The 14,800-nt window shown below is 47.9% G+C and overlaps 1 protein-coding gene across 3 annotated transcripts in view; it reads right to left on the reverse strand.

Annotated features, from left to right (window-relative positions):
* Positions 1-9,423: 9,423 nt before the first annotated feature.
* DCAF5 (DDB1 and CUL4 associated factor 5) overlaps positions 9,424-14,800 on the reverse strand; it is a 92,537-nt gene continuing 87,160 nt past the window's right edge. For all 3 annotated transcript variants that reach the window (XM_020889756.2, XM_020889755.2, XM_020889757.2), the window contains exon 9: positions 9,424-14,096. In XM_020889756.2, coding sequence (XP_020745415.1) covers positions 12,327-14,096 — 1,770 coding nt within the window. In that variant the 3' untranslated portion in view covers positions 9,424-12,326. The remainder of the gene's footprint in view (positions 14,097-14,800) is intronic.

The raw sequence follows: 14,800 nt of genomic DNA on the forward strand, positions 1-14,800 counted from the left end.
GGCTTCTTAAACTCCCAGCACTAGGAGCACCAAGGAACTGGGGAAGAGAAGGGAGGATTCAAGGGATCAGCTGGGAATTTTCCCTGGGGTTTCTGCTGACTTCCTAGAGAGAGATTAAAATCCTTATGGAGGGTGGAAACTGTGAAATTTCTTCCCTGGGAAAATTTCCTACATTTTGGGAGGATCAACCATCTGGGCAAAGCTCGAAGTTAACACATCCCTTGGATGACTGGTTTCTTTTTGTTTGTTTGCTTTGGCTGCACTGTGGGGCATGCAGGATCTTAACTCCCTGACCAGGGATCGAACCCATGTCCCCTGCAGTGGAAATGCAGCAGGGAAGTCCAAGTGGTTTCTTTTTAAGGGACTGACTCAGAGCTTACTCTACATCCCTACCCACAGGGGTGCATCTTTTCACAAAGCACGTGTGCGTCATCAGAAGTTTTTTTGCAAAGAATCCATTTGTATGTAATGTGAATCCCTTTGTCCTCATTCTGGTTTCCTAAGTTTGGATTTCTCATAACTGGCTTTTCCTAAGTGAAGGCCATCCTCCTACTGGACAGATCAAATCCCTGTTGGACAGTCCCAGTAAGTCACTGGAAGGGCCTGGTGGACGGCTGGGAGTGGTTGCTGCGCCTGTGAGGGTCTAGTGCTCTCTCTGCCTGTCATCACTTCTTTCCCCTCACTGGCTTCTGGTTTTCAAATTCTAGCTCTGTGGAGTGGCTTCTGCGGCTGGCTTTATTTGAAAGTATTTAGGACAAAGAGAGAACCCAGCATTTCAAAACACTGAGCTTCACTTCCACGTCGCTTTCTCATAAATGCTGAGAGGGAATAGATTAGGAAGAGGAGATGACGCCTTTGGAGAAGTCACCCTGATTTCCCACTGCCATTTGTCCTCAACATTTTGCTCAATACTGGCATCACAGACATGAGGTCAAAGGTCAGCAGGTCACTGGACCTGGAAGAAGACAAGATTATTATTATTCCTTAAAGCAACCCATTTTTAAAAATTGTATTTATTTTTTAATATATTTTTGGCTGCACTGGGTCTTTATTGTTGCAAACAGGCTTTTCTCTAGTTGCAGGGAGCAGAGGCTATTCTCTAGTTGAGGTGCGTAGGCTTCTCACTGCGGCCACTTCTCTAGTTGTGGAACACAGGCATGCGAGTGGCTCGCTGGCTCTAGAGAGGAGCCTCAGTAGTTGTGGTTCCTGGGCTTAGCTGCCCCACAGCATGTGGGATCGTCCCCAACCAGGGATTGAATTGCGTCCCCTGCATTGGCAGGCAGATTCTTAAACACTGGACTACCAGGAAGCCCGAAGACAAGATTATGACAAGAAAAACAGCGGTACTCTTTATCCAGTGCCTGCTTCATGATGGATGTTGTGCTAATACTTGGGCCACTGGATGTGAAGAGCCGACTCATTGGGAAAGACCCTGATGCTGGGAAAGATTGAAGGCGGGAGGACAAGGGGACGACAGAGGATGAGATAGCTAGATGGCATCACTGACTCAACGGAGATGAGTTTGAGCAAACTCCAGGAGATGGTGAAGGAGAGGGAAGCCTGGTGTGCTGCAGTCCGTGGAAGTTGCATGACTGAGTGACTAGAAAACAACAAATGTATATATATATATATATATATATATATATATCCCTTTCCCACTAACTGTGACCATATTATTGCAGGGTAAGCCTTATCTCAGCTTTATGTACCCTACAAACCCAGGCTACCCTGGACACCACTGTCTACCCCACCAAGACCCTCATCTCTCCCTGACTCACTCTTCTGCTATTCGAAGGTGACTGGGCTCTGACTCAGAGCATGGGGAGGAAGGAGATCCCTTGGCTCCAGGAAGGGGAAAGGGACGCAGGGCTGTTAGTTCCCTCTCTGTGGGACCGGAGGGAAGCAGCAGCAGGAGAGAAAGGCCCATGAGTGGACAGAAAGGGGCAGAGGGGGTCTGGTCACCAGAAGGCAGGGATGGCACAGAAGCTGTTTCTCAATCTCGCTCTCTGACCCCTTAGCCCTTCACAGAGCAGGACCCATACAGTGTCCCAGCGGGAAGGCTGAATGGCAGAAGTACCTGGGAAACCATGCAGCTGACCCTCTCTGAGGCCTTGAAGTCACCCTGAGGACTGAGCAGAAGATTCCCGTGACTGTCAGCCTGGCAGGGGTCATGGATGCGCGGTGGGCTCGGGTTTTCCCTCTTCCTTGCTTGTGCAATGACCTGGTCCTTGTGCTAAAGGCTGGTCAGGAGAGGGGAAGGGAGATCAGGGAAGGGAATGCTCTAGGGAGGGAGTCCACTGTGCACTTAGCATAGGGGCGAGGAGAGAATGAAGGAGGCTGGGACTCACGTGCCTCCTTTTCTGGACTGGGAGCTCCACTGGAAGGGGCTGACAGGACCAGGGTGTGCAGCTGGGCAAATGGTGCCTCCCATTGCACTGGGAGGTGCCAGTCATGTAGACCACAGTGCAGATGGCAACCCTTAGGGTCAGGCGCCCACAGGCTGCACGGCATAGGGGTGGTCCTGCCCTCTGCCTAGTCACTGTTGCTCAGTCGCTAAGCCATGTCTGACTCTTTCAGACCCCATGGATTGCAGCAGGACACACTCCTCTGTCCTCCACTATCTCCCAGAGTTTGCTCAAATGCATGTCCATTGAGTCAGTGATGCTATCTAACCATCTTTTCCTCTGCCGTCCCATTCTCCTTTTGCCTTTAATCTGTCCTAGCAAGCAAGAGGGTCTTTTCCAATTAGTTGGTTCTTCGACTCAGGTGGCCAAAGTATTGGAGCTTCAGCTTCAGCATCAGTCCTCTACATGAACATTCAGGGTTGATTTCCTTTAGGATGGACTGGTTTGATCTCCTTGCTGTCCAAGGGACTCTCAAGAGTCTTCTCCAGCACCACAGTTCAAAAGCATCAGTTCTTTGGTGCTCAGCCTTCTTCATGGTCTAACTCTCACATCCGTACATGACTACTGGAAAGACCATAGCTTTGACAGTATGGACCTTTGTCTGAAAAGTGATGCCTCTGCTTTTTAATACACTGTCTAGGTTTGTCTCTGTGCCTAGAGAACATTTTAGAGGCTACCGGCTATTCTAGACTTTGAAGGTGGGAGCACTCAGACTTGAGCCTGGTCCAGGAGTTGAAGAAGCCTCCTGAAGAGGCCATCATCAGTCATAAGGTCAAGTGGTCCTGGCAGGGGCCTGGCCAGAGATCTTCCTGACTGCCATTGTCTTGTCCCTGGCCCCATAGGCACCCAGGACTGAAATGGCAGTCCTTGATCTTTCCCTGCATCAGCAATCACAAGAGTCAATCCCAGCTAAAAAGAGAAAGTCTAAATAATCTCGGGCACACACGAGCCAGTCCTCTAGAATGAAGACACAGCGTTGCCTCTTAGGCCTGCTGCTCCAACCGTTCCATCTATCTTCTAAGTTTGACTTCTTTCCAGTGGAGACCCCAGAGGCATGCTTGCCATTGGTTCTTTGCCTTTTCAGGTCCCCATTCCTCCTCCTGGATTCCCATCAGTAAAAAGAGTATAGATGTTTAGTGGGCAGGGGGTCCAAACCCCACCCCTCAGGGATACTTCAAGTACACTCGCCCATCTTAGGGGGAAGCGAGGTTGCCCACTGGGTCCCAGATGAGGGGAGCAGAGATAGGAAGTCAGTAGTCAGAAGGAGCTTCTCACTGGACTCAGTTGACCTAACAAGGAAGACACACAGTACCCCGATTCAGCAGGAGCCAAGCCTAGGGCTTCCTCTCCAGTCTCCCGGCAATACAAGCTGGGAGAGTTGTAGGGTTTGGACACTGGTCTGAGCAGAAGGACAAACTTGCCTTGGTGTCAGCTCTTGCCCCCATGGTCAGACAGATGTGAACAAGGCAGGGTCTCTGCCAGTTCTTCTACCTGTTGGGGCTACCCTGCTGTCCCCAGTCAGGCTAAACTAGGTGGCACCTGCTCATGGAATGCCAACCCAGGCAGGTGCTTGCAGAGCAAAGTGCTAGTTTCCTTTGAGCAGGAAAGTTTAAAACTGAGATAAAGATGAAGAGATCTGAACTGTAAGCTGCTTCTCACAGCTAGTTTAGGAAAAAGATCTTACCAGGACCCCACAGCCAAGAAGAGTACAGAGATTTGGACCAGTCTTCTTCGGTCTCCAACTGGGTAGATTCCATTTGAAATGTGTTCCTTCCTCTTCTGGTCCTTGGGTGCTTATAACTGGAAAGATCTTCTCCCATTATTGAGCGCCAGCATACCTAAAACCTAATGAGCTTACAGAATGGTCATCATCAAAAAATCTACAAAAAATAAATGCTGGAGAGGGTGTGGAGAAAAGGGAGCCTTCTTGCACTGTTGGTGGGAATGTAAATTGATACAGTCACTGTGGAAGACAGTATGGAGATTCCTTTAAAAACTAGGAATAAAACCACCATATGACCCAACAATCCCATGTAGTAATACCCTGAGAAAATCATAACTGAAAAAAGTTACATGCACCCCAATGTTTACTGCAGCACTATTTACAATAGCTAGGGCATGGAAGCAACCTAGATGTCCATCAACAGATGAATGGATAAAGAAGCTGTGGTGTATATATACACAATGGAATATTACTCAGTCATAAAAAGGAACACATTTGAGTCAGTACTCATGAGGTGGATGAACTAGAGCCTATTATACAGAGTGAAGTAAGTCAGAAAAACAAATATTGTATATTAATGCATGTATAAGGAATCTAGACAGATGGTACTGACGAACCTACTTGCAGGGCAGCAGTGGAGATGCAGACATAGCGAACAGACTTCTGGACATGGGGACGGGGATGGTGGAGAGGGTGGGATGAATGGAGAGAGTAGAACGGAGACATATTCACTAACATATATGAAATAGCCAGTGGGAATTTGCTCTATGATTCAGGGAAGTGAAAGTGGGGCTCTGTGACAACCTAGAGGGGTGGGATGGGGTGGGCGGTGGAGGGAGGTTTAAGAGGGAGGGGACATATGTATACCCAAGGCTGATTCATGTTGATGTATGGCAGAAACCGACACAATACTGTAGAGAATTATCCTTCAATTAAAAATAAATAAAAAACCTAATGACCATACTCTGATCCCTTTGATCTTTTCTTCCAGTCTCCGAAGATGTTTATTGCTCCCCTCTGAAATTCATCCAAGAGATTTGTTGAAGTTTTTGGGCACTGAAACATCAGGATGGCACTCAGTAACCTACGAGCTGTCAGAGTTGCTGAGAGGTGCAGAAAAGTCACATTAGTCTGAGTGTAAGGGCCCTGGTGTTGATTTTCTGAGGGTGAGGGTGGCCCAAGCTCAGCTGACTCTGGTTTTCCTTTGCATAAGGCTCTTCCCTCCTCGCCCTGCCTCCTTACAGGCCATCTTCAATCCCTCACTAGGGCTGTGTACTGCCGTCAGAGCCCTGCTGGAAGTCACACTGGGGGTGGGGAGACCAAGGTAAGTGCCCCACTTCCTCCTCCCCCAAAGAACTACATCTTGGGACAGCAAGATGTAAGGCAGGTGCCAGACTCAGAAGCCAGGCCAAGCCACTAACTGGCCTTGGGCTCTCCATTTCAGAAACGAGGGGGTGGACGGGACAATGCAGCTGCCCACCCCACTCCTTCAGGACCAGCCCTTCCTACCCTTTCTTTAGCTTCCCTTCTGGCAGATGTGTTTCATTTGAAAAGTCCCCCGCCTCACCCAACCGCAGTATAATTCCACTGTCTCTTTTCCACCAGCAATTCAGATCCCTCCTTTCTCCTATTCCTCTGCTTACCCTCTCCAAGGGCCTGTGCTCTGAGCTCTCTATTCCAGATCTGGCCTGAGGCTTTAGTGGGCTCTGACCCTGTCCCCTCTTGGCCTAGTCGGACTTCTTTTGTTTTTTTTTATGGTTGAGCTTCTTCTTGAATTAGATGTTACAAAATATTTAACACACATACACATGTGAAACAATCCTGCATGGAAAACTCTGGTCAAAGCTTTTCTTTGGCACAAACACAGAACATTTCCATGGCTTCCCACTTTCTTGATTCTCTAGGGCTGGCCCATGGCCAGGTGGAGGAGTTTTAGCTCTCAAGGCCAGAGAGAAGTTTGCTGTCCCAGCTCCTGAGGTCTGGGTCATCTCTAGTACCACCATATTAAGACTGTAGTTTAATAAAATCTGCCAGTATCCCCCACACCCTAGCCCCGAAAGCTTACTAATAGTTAAGCAAGGATCTATGGGCCCTGTCAGCCAAGTCTGGTTCTTTTTTAGAACCTCTTAGACAAAGCCTTTAGACAGCTGTCTCCCCAAGTTGGAGGTAGTGTCCAACGCCTCAAACTCAGCTTTAGTCTGGTCCACTATAGTGGGGAAAATTTACTCTTTTCTATGATTTCAGAGTAAGGTTTGCTTTTGTTGAATCTGTGTGCATGCTCAGTGTACGAATTTTTGCGACCCCATGGACAGTAGCCCACCAGGATCTTCTGCCCATGGAATTTTATAGGCAAGAATACTGGAGTGGGTTGCCATTTCCTCCTCCAGGGGTTCCCAACCCAAGGAATAGAACCTGTCTCTTGTGTCTCCTGCATTTGCAGGTGCATTCTTTACCACTAGCGCCACCTAGGAAGCCCCAAGGATTGTTAATAAACAGTAAATTCTTTCTCTGAAGGAGAACTTTCTATATTCCTTGGCAGACCCCATTCAAAAAAGCATTCTTCGTGGTTGCTATCAACAAGCAATGAGGGCAGAATAGAGAGGATATGCTAATGACTGCAAACACTTTAGTGCTTTCTATACATCAGGCTCTAAGGCACACAAATATGCATGCCCATGTGCACACGTTTTATCCTCTAACAGCGTACTGGCATTTTCCCCCACTTTACAAATGAGGAGCTTGAGGTTCCAAGCAGCTGTATACTTACCAAAGATTTTGGCTCACCAGTAGGTTCTGGTGGGCACTATAGTGATGTCTCAGGAATGAGAACTCATAGGAATGGGATGTAGACAGTACATGGAATTGTTAGGGGAAACACACTGACTGAAACCACCCACCCTGGCCAGGCACCATAGTAATCATTTGCATGTTATTTTATGACAGGAGGTCCTGGTAAAGAACACAGAACTAACAAGCTACTATCAACCAGAATTCAGGAAAGGTCAAAAGCAGATGTCACATGTCCTACCACCTCCTGGAATCCTTCTTGCTGGCATCCATCTTGGCTGAGCAATGCGCGGGATACCAGGAAGGACCCCAAGTCAAGAGTGATTAGCCAGAGAAAACCCAGAAGTTAATCCCAACACAATACAAATGGAAGTGGCAAGCCATGTGACTGAGCAGTCCTCCTGGCTACCCTTACCTTCCTGCTCTCCACCCAGGTGCCCATTTTCCCAATAAAGTTTCTAGCTTTGTCAGCACATGTCTCCTCAGACAATTTCCAAGAGCTCACTCTTGGGCCCTGGAAGGGCCCCCCCCAACTTCCTGCAACAGGATGGAAAGAATGACATTTTAGAGTTGAGAGGGACCTCGATTGTACAGTTCCCAAGAATCTGAGTGATTTGCCCAAGGCTCATGAAGCTACTCCATTGAAGAATCAATACAGAATCCTCTTTTGTTATTTCAATACTATTTCCATCCTGCTCACAGGTCTTTCTTATGAGGAAGGGAAAACAGACATTAGCTTTAGCAATTTAAGGTGGGGTCTTGGATAGATTAGAAATGTTAAAAAACACTGAAAGAAAAAATAAGTTTAAGAAGTGGTAAGGGGAAGCCCCAAATAGTGTCACTGACCACAGCATCTACGAATAATCCAACAGGGAGATGTTACTCTCTGAAAGCCTATACCAACCACCACCAACTGCATACTCATCTGTTTTGGGTACTTGTTTCAGTGTGCTGGTTCTCAGGATTATTTTTTCTTGGCATGTATGCATTCCAGCCAAGCGAATTTCTCCCAAACCAATCCTTCACTTTTACTGACTTCCATTATAAATTTGGCAGTTTTCAAGAATCTTGATGACCCAGTGTTTGAGGCCAAACTGTGGCATGTTCAACGCTAGTTCTGTGGATCTGGAAAGCAGTGTGAAGGCACCTAGCATTTCACTCCTTCTACTGCAGCCTTCCTATTCTTCCCTTCAAACATCTTCCATGCCAGCTTCCCTGGACCACAAGAACATCTCTCATGGCTAAAGATCTGGGTTAGCACCCAGGTATCTTTGTTTTACTGCCTTTCTCCAGCCTTGGTGGAGGTACTGACAAAGTCAGATACAGGGAGACTTGAAAGCTAGCATTCTACATTTCAGCTGGAATATTCCATTAGCTCATGGCTTTGGGCTCCAGAAAGGAGTCATTTCCCAGCAATTTGAAATACTAGATACCCGATTTCCTTACAATGTGACTGTCTTGTAGATAAGCACTGTGGGCCCCTGCTCACAGCTCAAGTAAACTCTGTTGAGTGAACAGGACTGACCAACCCTTCCTGCGGTCCCTGGCCATGTCAGCGCTGGCCTGGTGAAGTTTATCTTTGCCTTTCAGCCTCCTTGCTGAGGAGCATCTTACCACCTTTGTACTAAGAGTGAAATGCAATTAGGGTGCAGATGGCTTAGATTTCCTTTTCATATACATTTTTCTTCTGCTGCATGTGGGAAGCACTGTACTTTGAAGAAATTCAAAATTACTCCCAAGACACTTAAATGTTATTTTTACTCCAGCATGAGTGCACAAGGACAAATGAGCACTTAGACTGAAATATCCCGCCTGAGAGAACCACACAGCTTGTCCAAAGCCCTTATCCTGATGCTGTGGGCAAGTCTGGACTCACCAAGCCTTACTTCACCTTGGTATTTCAATTGATGGCACGTTGCCTTGCTTAGGTCATAAGGGACGGATAGTCTTCCTTTGGCAGTATAGATTTTCCTCACAAGAATTTTGGTTGGCAAGAACTTTTCAATTAACCAAAGGAGGCAGCTTTATAGGCAGGAGATATATGATGGGTTGGGTTTGTTTTTTTTTTTTAATTTCTGTTAGAAAAAGTTTACCATGCATGTCTGGGACAGGGCAGGAAAAGCAACCTGATATTTGGAAACATCAGAAAACATAATTCTCTGGAGGCTATTTGCAATGTCACTTCGCTGCATCTTTCCCTCAGTTCCGACTAATAAAAGGGTCAATTCCAGGATTTCAGTATCCTGAGTCCATCTAAGCCTGGGAAAGGAGATCAAGTAGATACTTCCTCCAACTCTAAATTTTGTGGTCCTAATGTGACCTTTGTCCCAATACCTAGAAATGACCTTGACCACTGGCATCGAGGCAGTGTACCACAGCTTTTCTTCTAGTGTTCAGGGTGGCTTTGAATCAAGTTTCCAGTTAGGCAGGAATTGAAACAGGAAAGAAAGAAAGGAGGAGGGGTGTCTAAGCAACCAAGTCTTCCCTGGAAGAGAAGAGGAAGCCATGAGAAGTGAATAATAGGTTTATTTGCATATACATAAGAGAAGAGCTAGCGTTGCTGGGAGAGAGGCAGGGCTTGTGAGGAGGTAAGGCTTCAGCAGAGGAAGGCACCTTGACAAACAAGGACTCCGGGCTCAGTAGACCAAGCACAGTTGCAACCTTCTTTTGCCCCAAGCCCACTACTCATTTAACTCATTTACCTGTTGTCAGAGAGACATGGGAATCACTTACAAAACCAGGTGGAAAATAAAGTGGAGGGAACCAATTTTATAAATCTGGACCAGCCACTTAAAACTTTATGTACAGGATGCAGAAAAAAACCCATAAGAGGCACCTTTGAATAGTTCAAACTTAATCAAGTGCCATCTGCCCTGTTAGTAAAAATAGCTATCACAGAAGAATCTGGGGATTAAATGTGCCTCCAAAGTTGGGGCCTCAACCCTACAAGTTTAGGCAAAGGGACCCCAGAAGTGGGAGTTCCTGCCAGGTTGGCAGGACCATGATCGCAGACAAGAGATCTCTGGGGATCAGAGTGGAATGGCTACAGAGACACTCATTTCTCAGCTTGCTTCTGTGGGTACACTGTGGGGCCGAGCTCCTGGGAAGCAGAATCTGGGGTGTCTCCCAAGGATGGAAGGCATCCTTGCTAAAAACATCTTTTATTGGACTCTAAAGTTGAACCAGAATGAACTTTGACTTCTCTTCTGAGTATCCAAATGAGATAAAGGCTCTTAACATGAAAAGATCAAGTTCTGCATTTGGGAACAGTAACTACCAACGGGCTAGTTCTCAAGAGAACTTTACCTACTTCTTTTTCTCCAGGAAGATATGTGGATTGTCCTTAGAGAAGTCAGAAGTGGCCAGCTACTGACTAGATGCAGTAATATGAAACAAAAAGATTGGGCATGCTGACTAGGAAGGGGAAGAGAAACACACACTGAGTGATTATATCTTTTTTTTTTTTGTATATAAAGGATTAAAAAATTCCAATTTAATAATAAATTTTGGAAAAGCAAATGTAAAATGACTTGGGCTTATAAAACCAGAATTTACAAGTATCTGTGTATAGTTAAAGACAAATCATAGAACCGTTCTGATTACAGATTAAAGTAATTCTACTGGTTACAGAATCACTGACCCACTCCCCGGTGAGATTACAGTTGTTCAGTTGTAAGCATCTCCACTGCTACTCACACTCCTTTGTCTCCTCCTCCTCAAACAGTGTTTTCACACCCAAGTCACGGCACACACACCAGGCACGTCTTTCTTTTCACAAAGCTTAGCAAGATGAACCCTCCTTCCAGCTTAAATCAACCACCTTCCTTTATAAATAACCCCCCTTCCCCTGGTCACTAAATTCGTCCACGTCTTCATCCTCCACAGGCTCCCTCCCCTTGGTCCCAGTTCCAGTAGGACATGTCCATTCCTAAAAAGAATGCTGGATTCGTGAGGTCACACCAGTCACAAGCTAGGACCTTTCTAGGCCAATGGCACTGGGCTCCTAGTTGTCCAGCACCTTTGTGCTCAAGAAAGCTGTAGTGTTCTCTCCCCCTCATTTCTTCCCAGCATTCTCCTGCCCTTTCATGACATTCATGCCAACAAGCTATCTGTCATTCTAGGTTTCCCTGTCTCGTACAAGCCTTCATTAATAACCAAGTGACTGTAACTACCACGCAATGCTGAAAAGATCCTTGTCTTTTCCTCTCTCAATCTTTATCTACCTTCATGAACAGAGTCTCCTCTAGAAGCCACTGACCCCTCTCTCCACACTCTCTGCCTCCTGAGAGACCTACTCAATAAGAATCTGTTACTCTGAGATGCCTACTCTGCAAGATCCAGTCACAACACCACAGCCTCTGTGGACTGCAGGCCGGAGGGAAGATGCCAGGCCCACCAATTCTGATTGATCATTTCGGGTTAAATTAAATGAATGCAGTACCACACTCTGCTCTTCCCGACACTTCTTCATTAACACACCTATAACATCCACTTTAGTAGTCTGAGCAGAAAGCTCTTGAGAGCTGTCTCTCCCCTTCTTTCCATAGGCCGAGATGCCACCACGTGGGGCCAAGAAAGTGCCTGCTGGCCTTCTGAGTGCCTCTTAGGAACTAGCACCTAACTTGTTAAAGTGTTACCCACAACTAGTTATATTTTACGGCCCCCCTACAGTATGGTGTTGCACCATTGCTCAATTTGCAACCAGTGAACTTTATCAGGGATCTATGTTCTCTCAAATCTGATCTTAAGTGCTAACCTCTCATTAGCATGAAAAACGCTCCACTTGTAGTACACCTACTTTAATGCTCAGTGAAGAAGTGCTACTGAGAAAACATGGAAGATTTCTTTAAGAAAGGAACCATGCTTTCCTTTCCAGCACAGCCAGTGGGCTGAAGGCCTGTTTCCACTCGTCTCCATTCTTTTAGCGTAAATCCACTACTCACTGGCAACACAATCTGATTTAGCAGGCACTCAACATTAAAACCAGAACACCTATGGCATGTAAACGAGGTGAGATGGCAAAAAACACAGATCCATAGAGCCTTTCTGATGGAGAATGGAAAGAAAAGTCTGAGACAGTGAGCTCACGCGTGCCAGTGCACACACATGAGAACAAGTCAAACATCTCAACAAGGATTTACTGTAACAGAATCTGCACAGGTACACTATGCTCAATCTTGCTAGAAAGGACTCACTTGCATTTTTTTCCCTTTCTTAACGCAGCACGACCAATGGCCAGCTAAACATCAGACCCATTGTTGAAGAGAAGGGAGCAGCATCAGACACAAAATTTCAGGCCCTGGTTTTACGTGCCTTTAATACTATTTTTCCTTTCCTCTGTGTTCACTAAACAGGATTTAAAATTTTTGTAAAGCTACTTTTCATAGCTTTTGGTTTTCCCTTCGTATTTATCATGTTTTTAATTTCTTCTCTGAGGAGGAATTCTCTGAATCTGTGTCTTCCAATTCGATTCGGTGCCTCTTGAGGCCACTATGGCCATGAACAGCCCTGCTGCTGTCTGTGTCTGGGAGATCAGTGGGGTCCTCTCTCGTTCCAGCACTGGGGGACTCACAGGCCATTTCAGACCCACAACAATCTTTGTGTAGGAGTATCCCTGTCAGGGACAAGTTATCGTGGTCAGTGTCCACACATCCTGGGGAAGAGCAGGCCAGTGCCTCCAGCTCCGCAAAGTTCTGCCCATTGCTGTGGGGGTGCGGGGGGCGGGGGTGCAAGCGCCCATTGTTGTGGTTGGCACAGATGGTTTCGAGGCTCCTCTCCTCACTGTCATCAGACTGGGTCCTGAGACAGTTGCCAGACCCGCTGCTCAGAGTGGAGCCAGACGCCTTGGGGACAGGAGGGGAGGGTGGCTCCTCGGCCCGGCTGCTCAGGGCCTTGCTTAGGGCCTTTCCATTGAGCTTCTTGGTTTCAAAAGTGTGTTCTACAGTGCCACCATTGTTGGAGTCCTGAGAGGCATCCTCAGGTGCCTCTGCCCAAGGGTGGCCACTGGGCTCAGGGCCTGGGCCATGGCTGGGGCTTATGGCAGAAGTCCCTTCTTTAAAAGCGTCCTTGCTGCGGCCTTCCGTCGGCAGGTCCTGGGTCCTCTGGGCCATGGCCGCGTTTAGACAGGCTTCCTTGCTGGAAGAAGGGGCTGGGTTGTCCTTGTGGCTGGTTCCCGCCCTCCCTTCATCGGCCTCCCCAGACACGAGCGAGCTCTCTCCATCTTTGTTGTTTGAGTAGGAGATGTAGGAGTAGCGGAGCCACTTGTAAGCTTTATAAATCTTCCGCTCAACTGACTCTATGTCGGAAGTTGGCGATGCTCGGCTTGGCTGAATCTCTAGAGTGGACGCGCTCCGCTCAGGGGAGGAAGTGGGGGAGGAAGAGAGGTCATCTACTTTGATCTGGGGGTAATCATAGTTGTCTTCGCCGATGTAGGTGTCGGTGGGCTTGGGTGGGGCGCTGGGCCTCTCTTCTCGAGGCATCTTCTGGCGGCGCCGCATGGCGTTCCGCTGCCGGGTGGATGCGCGCCGTTCATTCAGCTCCTCCTCGTCCTCGGAGCTGCTGGAGCTGCTGGAGCTGCTGGACTCGTCTTCGGGGCTGGGAGACCGTGGCCGGGGGAAGAGGTCTGTGTCCAGTTCCACCTCACAGGCATTCTCTTCAGAGTCAGACTCGTTGGAAAGGGCCAGGAGGCGTTTGTCCTGGTAGCGCCGCAGGGCAGACAGGCGCTGCTGGCGAGACGTGGCATCCTCGCATGAGGGCAGCGGTGGGGTGGACGCCACCACGTTTGTGGCAGTGACCCGCAGGGGCCCCAGGTGGAAGGCGCTGTCGGCAGACTCATCCACTGTGGGCGGGGGGGAGCGGGGCAGCGAGGCCGAGGACTCGGAGTCGGTGTAGCCCGAGCGCTCACTGACCCCTGCGTGCAGCTGGAGGATGGTGCTCTCGCTGAGATCACTGTCCGAGTCAGAGCTCCAGCCCTCGATCTCGCGACGCACCAGGGAGTCAAAGAAGGCCATCATCCGAGGGTCTTCCTGCACAGACTGGTTGGCGTAGTCGTGAGACAGGCCACTCCCACTGTTCAGCACAAGGCTGATGTACTCTTCGTGGGTATAGAGACAGCGAGAATCATCCTCAATCCGACCATCCAGATCTCCGGTACATCCTGGCTGCTTGTACGGGCTCCAGATCTGCACAGAAGGTGAAAACAAAACCAAGGAAGCCTGGTTGGAATGTATTCTAAAGCTGTTGGCGATAAAGAGCTTCCCCAGACTCTCCCTGTCATTTAGCTGGGACTTGCTAACCAATGTTACGCCCAGGATAAACACATACCATGACTCCCACTGCCCGCCTCCCCTTTAGCTTCCTCTACCAGTAGCCTGGAAATCCAATAACCCCCTTCATAATCTCAGAGGACAAAGGATGACTTGAAGATTGGCCAATGTGTTCAAAACTCTCAGAAGATTGGAGAGGTACCACTTTTCTAAAGTGAAAACAGACCCAGCAGTCAGTCCTCTGCAACAGTTAATATTTCAGCCTATAACTACTTCTCCCCAAATGCAACATTTCTATTTTTAACTAATGGGAATTGCTTACTGGAGCTTGGTAAGAATAGCCAACTGCCTACACTGCAGTTCCCTCTTGGACATGCAGGCATCAGTTACCCAGGAAACTGGGTTCTCTTAACCAGGGATCTGCTGGCTTGCTCCCCAACCATTCTGTTAGCTATTGGAATAGGCAGGACTCACCCTCCAAGCCCACAGACCCATCTCTTAATACCCCTCCACTCCACAGTCAGACATATGTACTCATAGCCAAAAAGTAGCAGAACTAGGATTCAAACTAAAGTCTGTCTGAATGCAGAAGCCCAGCTTTACGCGCTGAATTAAGTTAT

This window comes from Odocoileus virginianus, chromosome 6 (genome assembly GCF_023699985.2).
Source record: "Odocoileus virginianus isolate 20LAN1187 ecotype Illinois chromosome 6, Ovbor_1.2, whole genome shotgun sequence".
NCBI classification, from domain to species: Eukaryota; Metazoa; Chordata; class Mammalia; order Artiodactyla; family Cervidae; genus Odocoileus; species Odocoileus virginianus.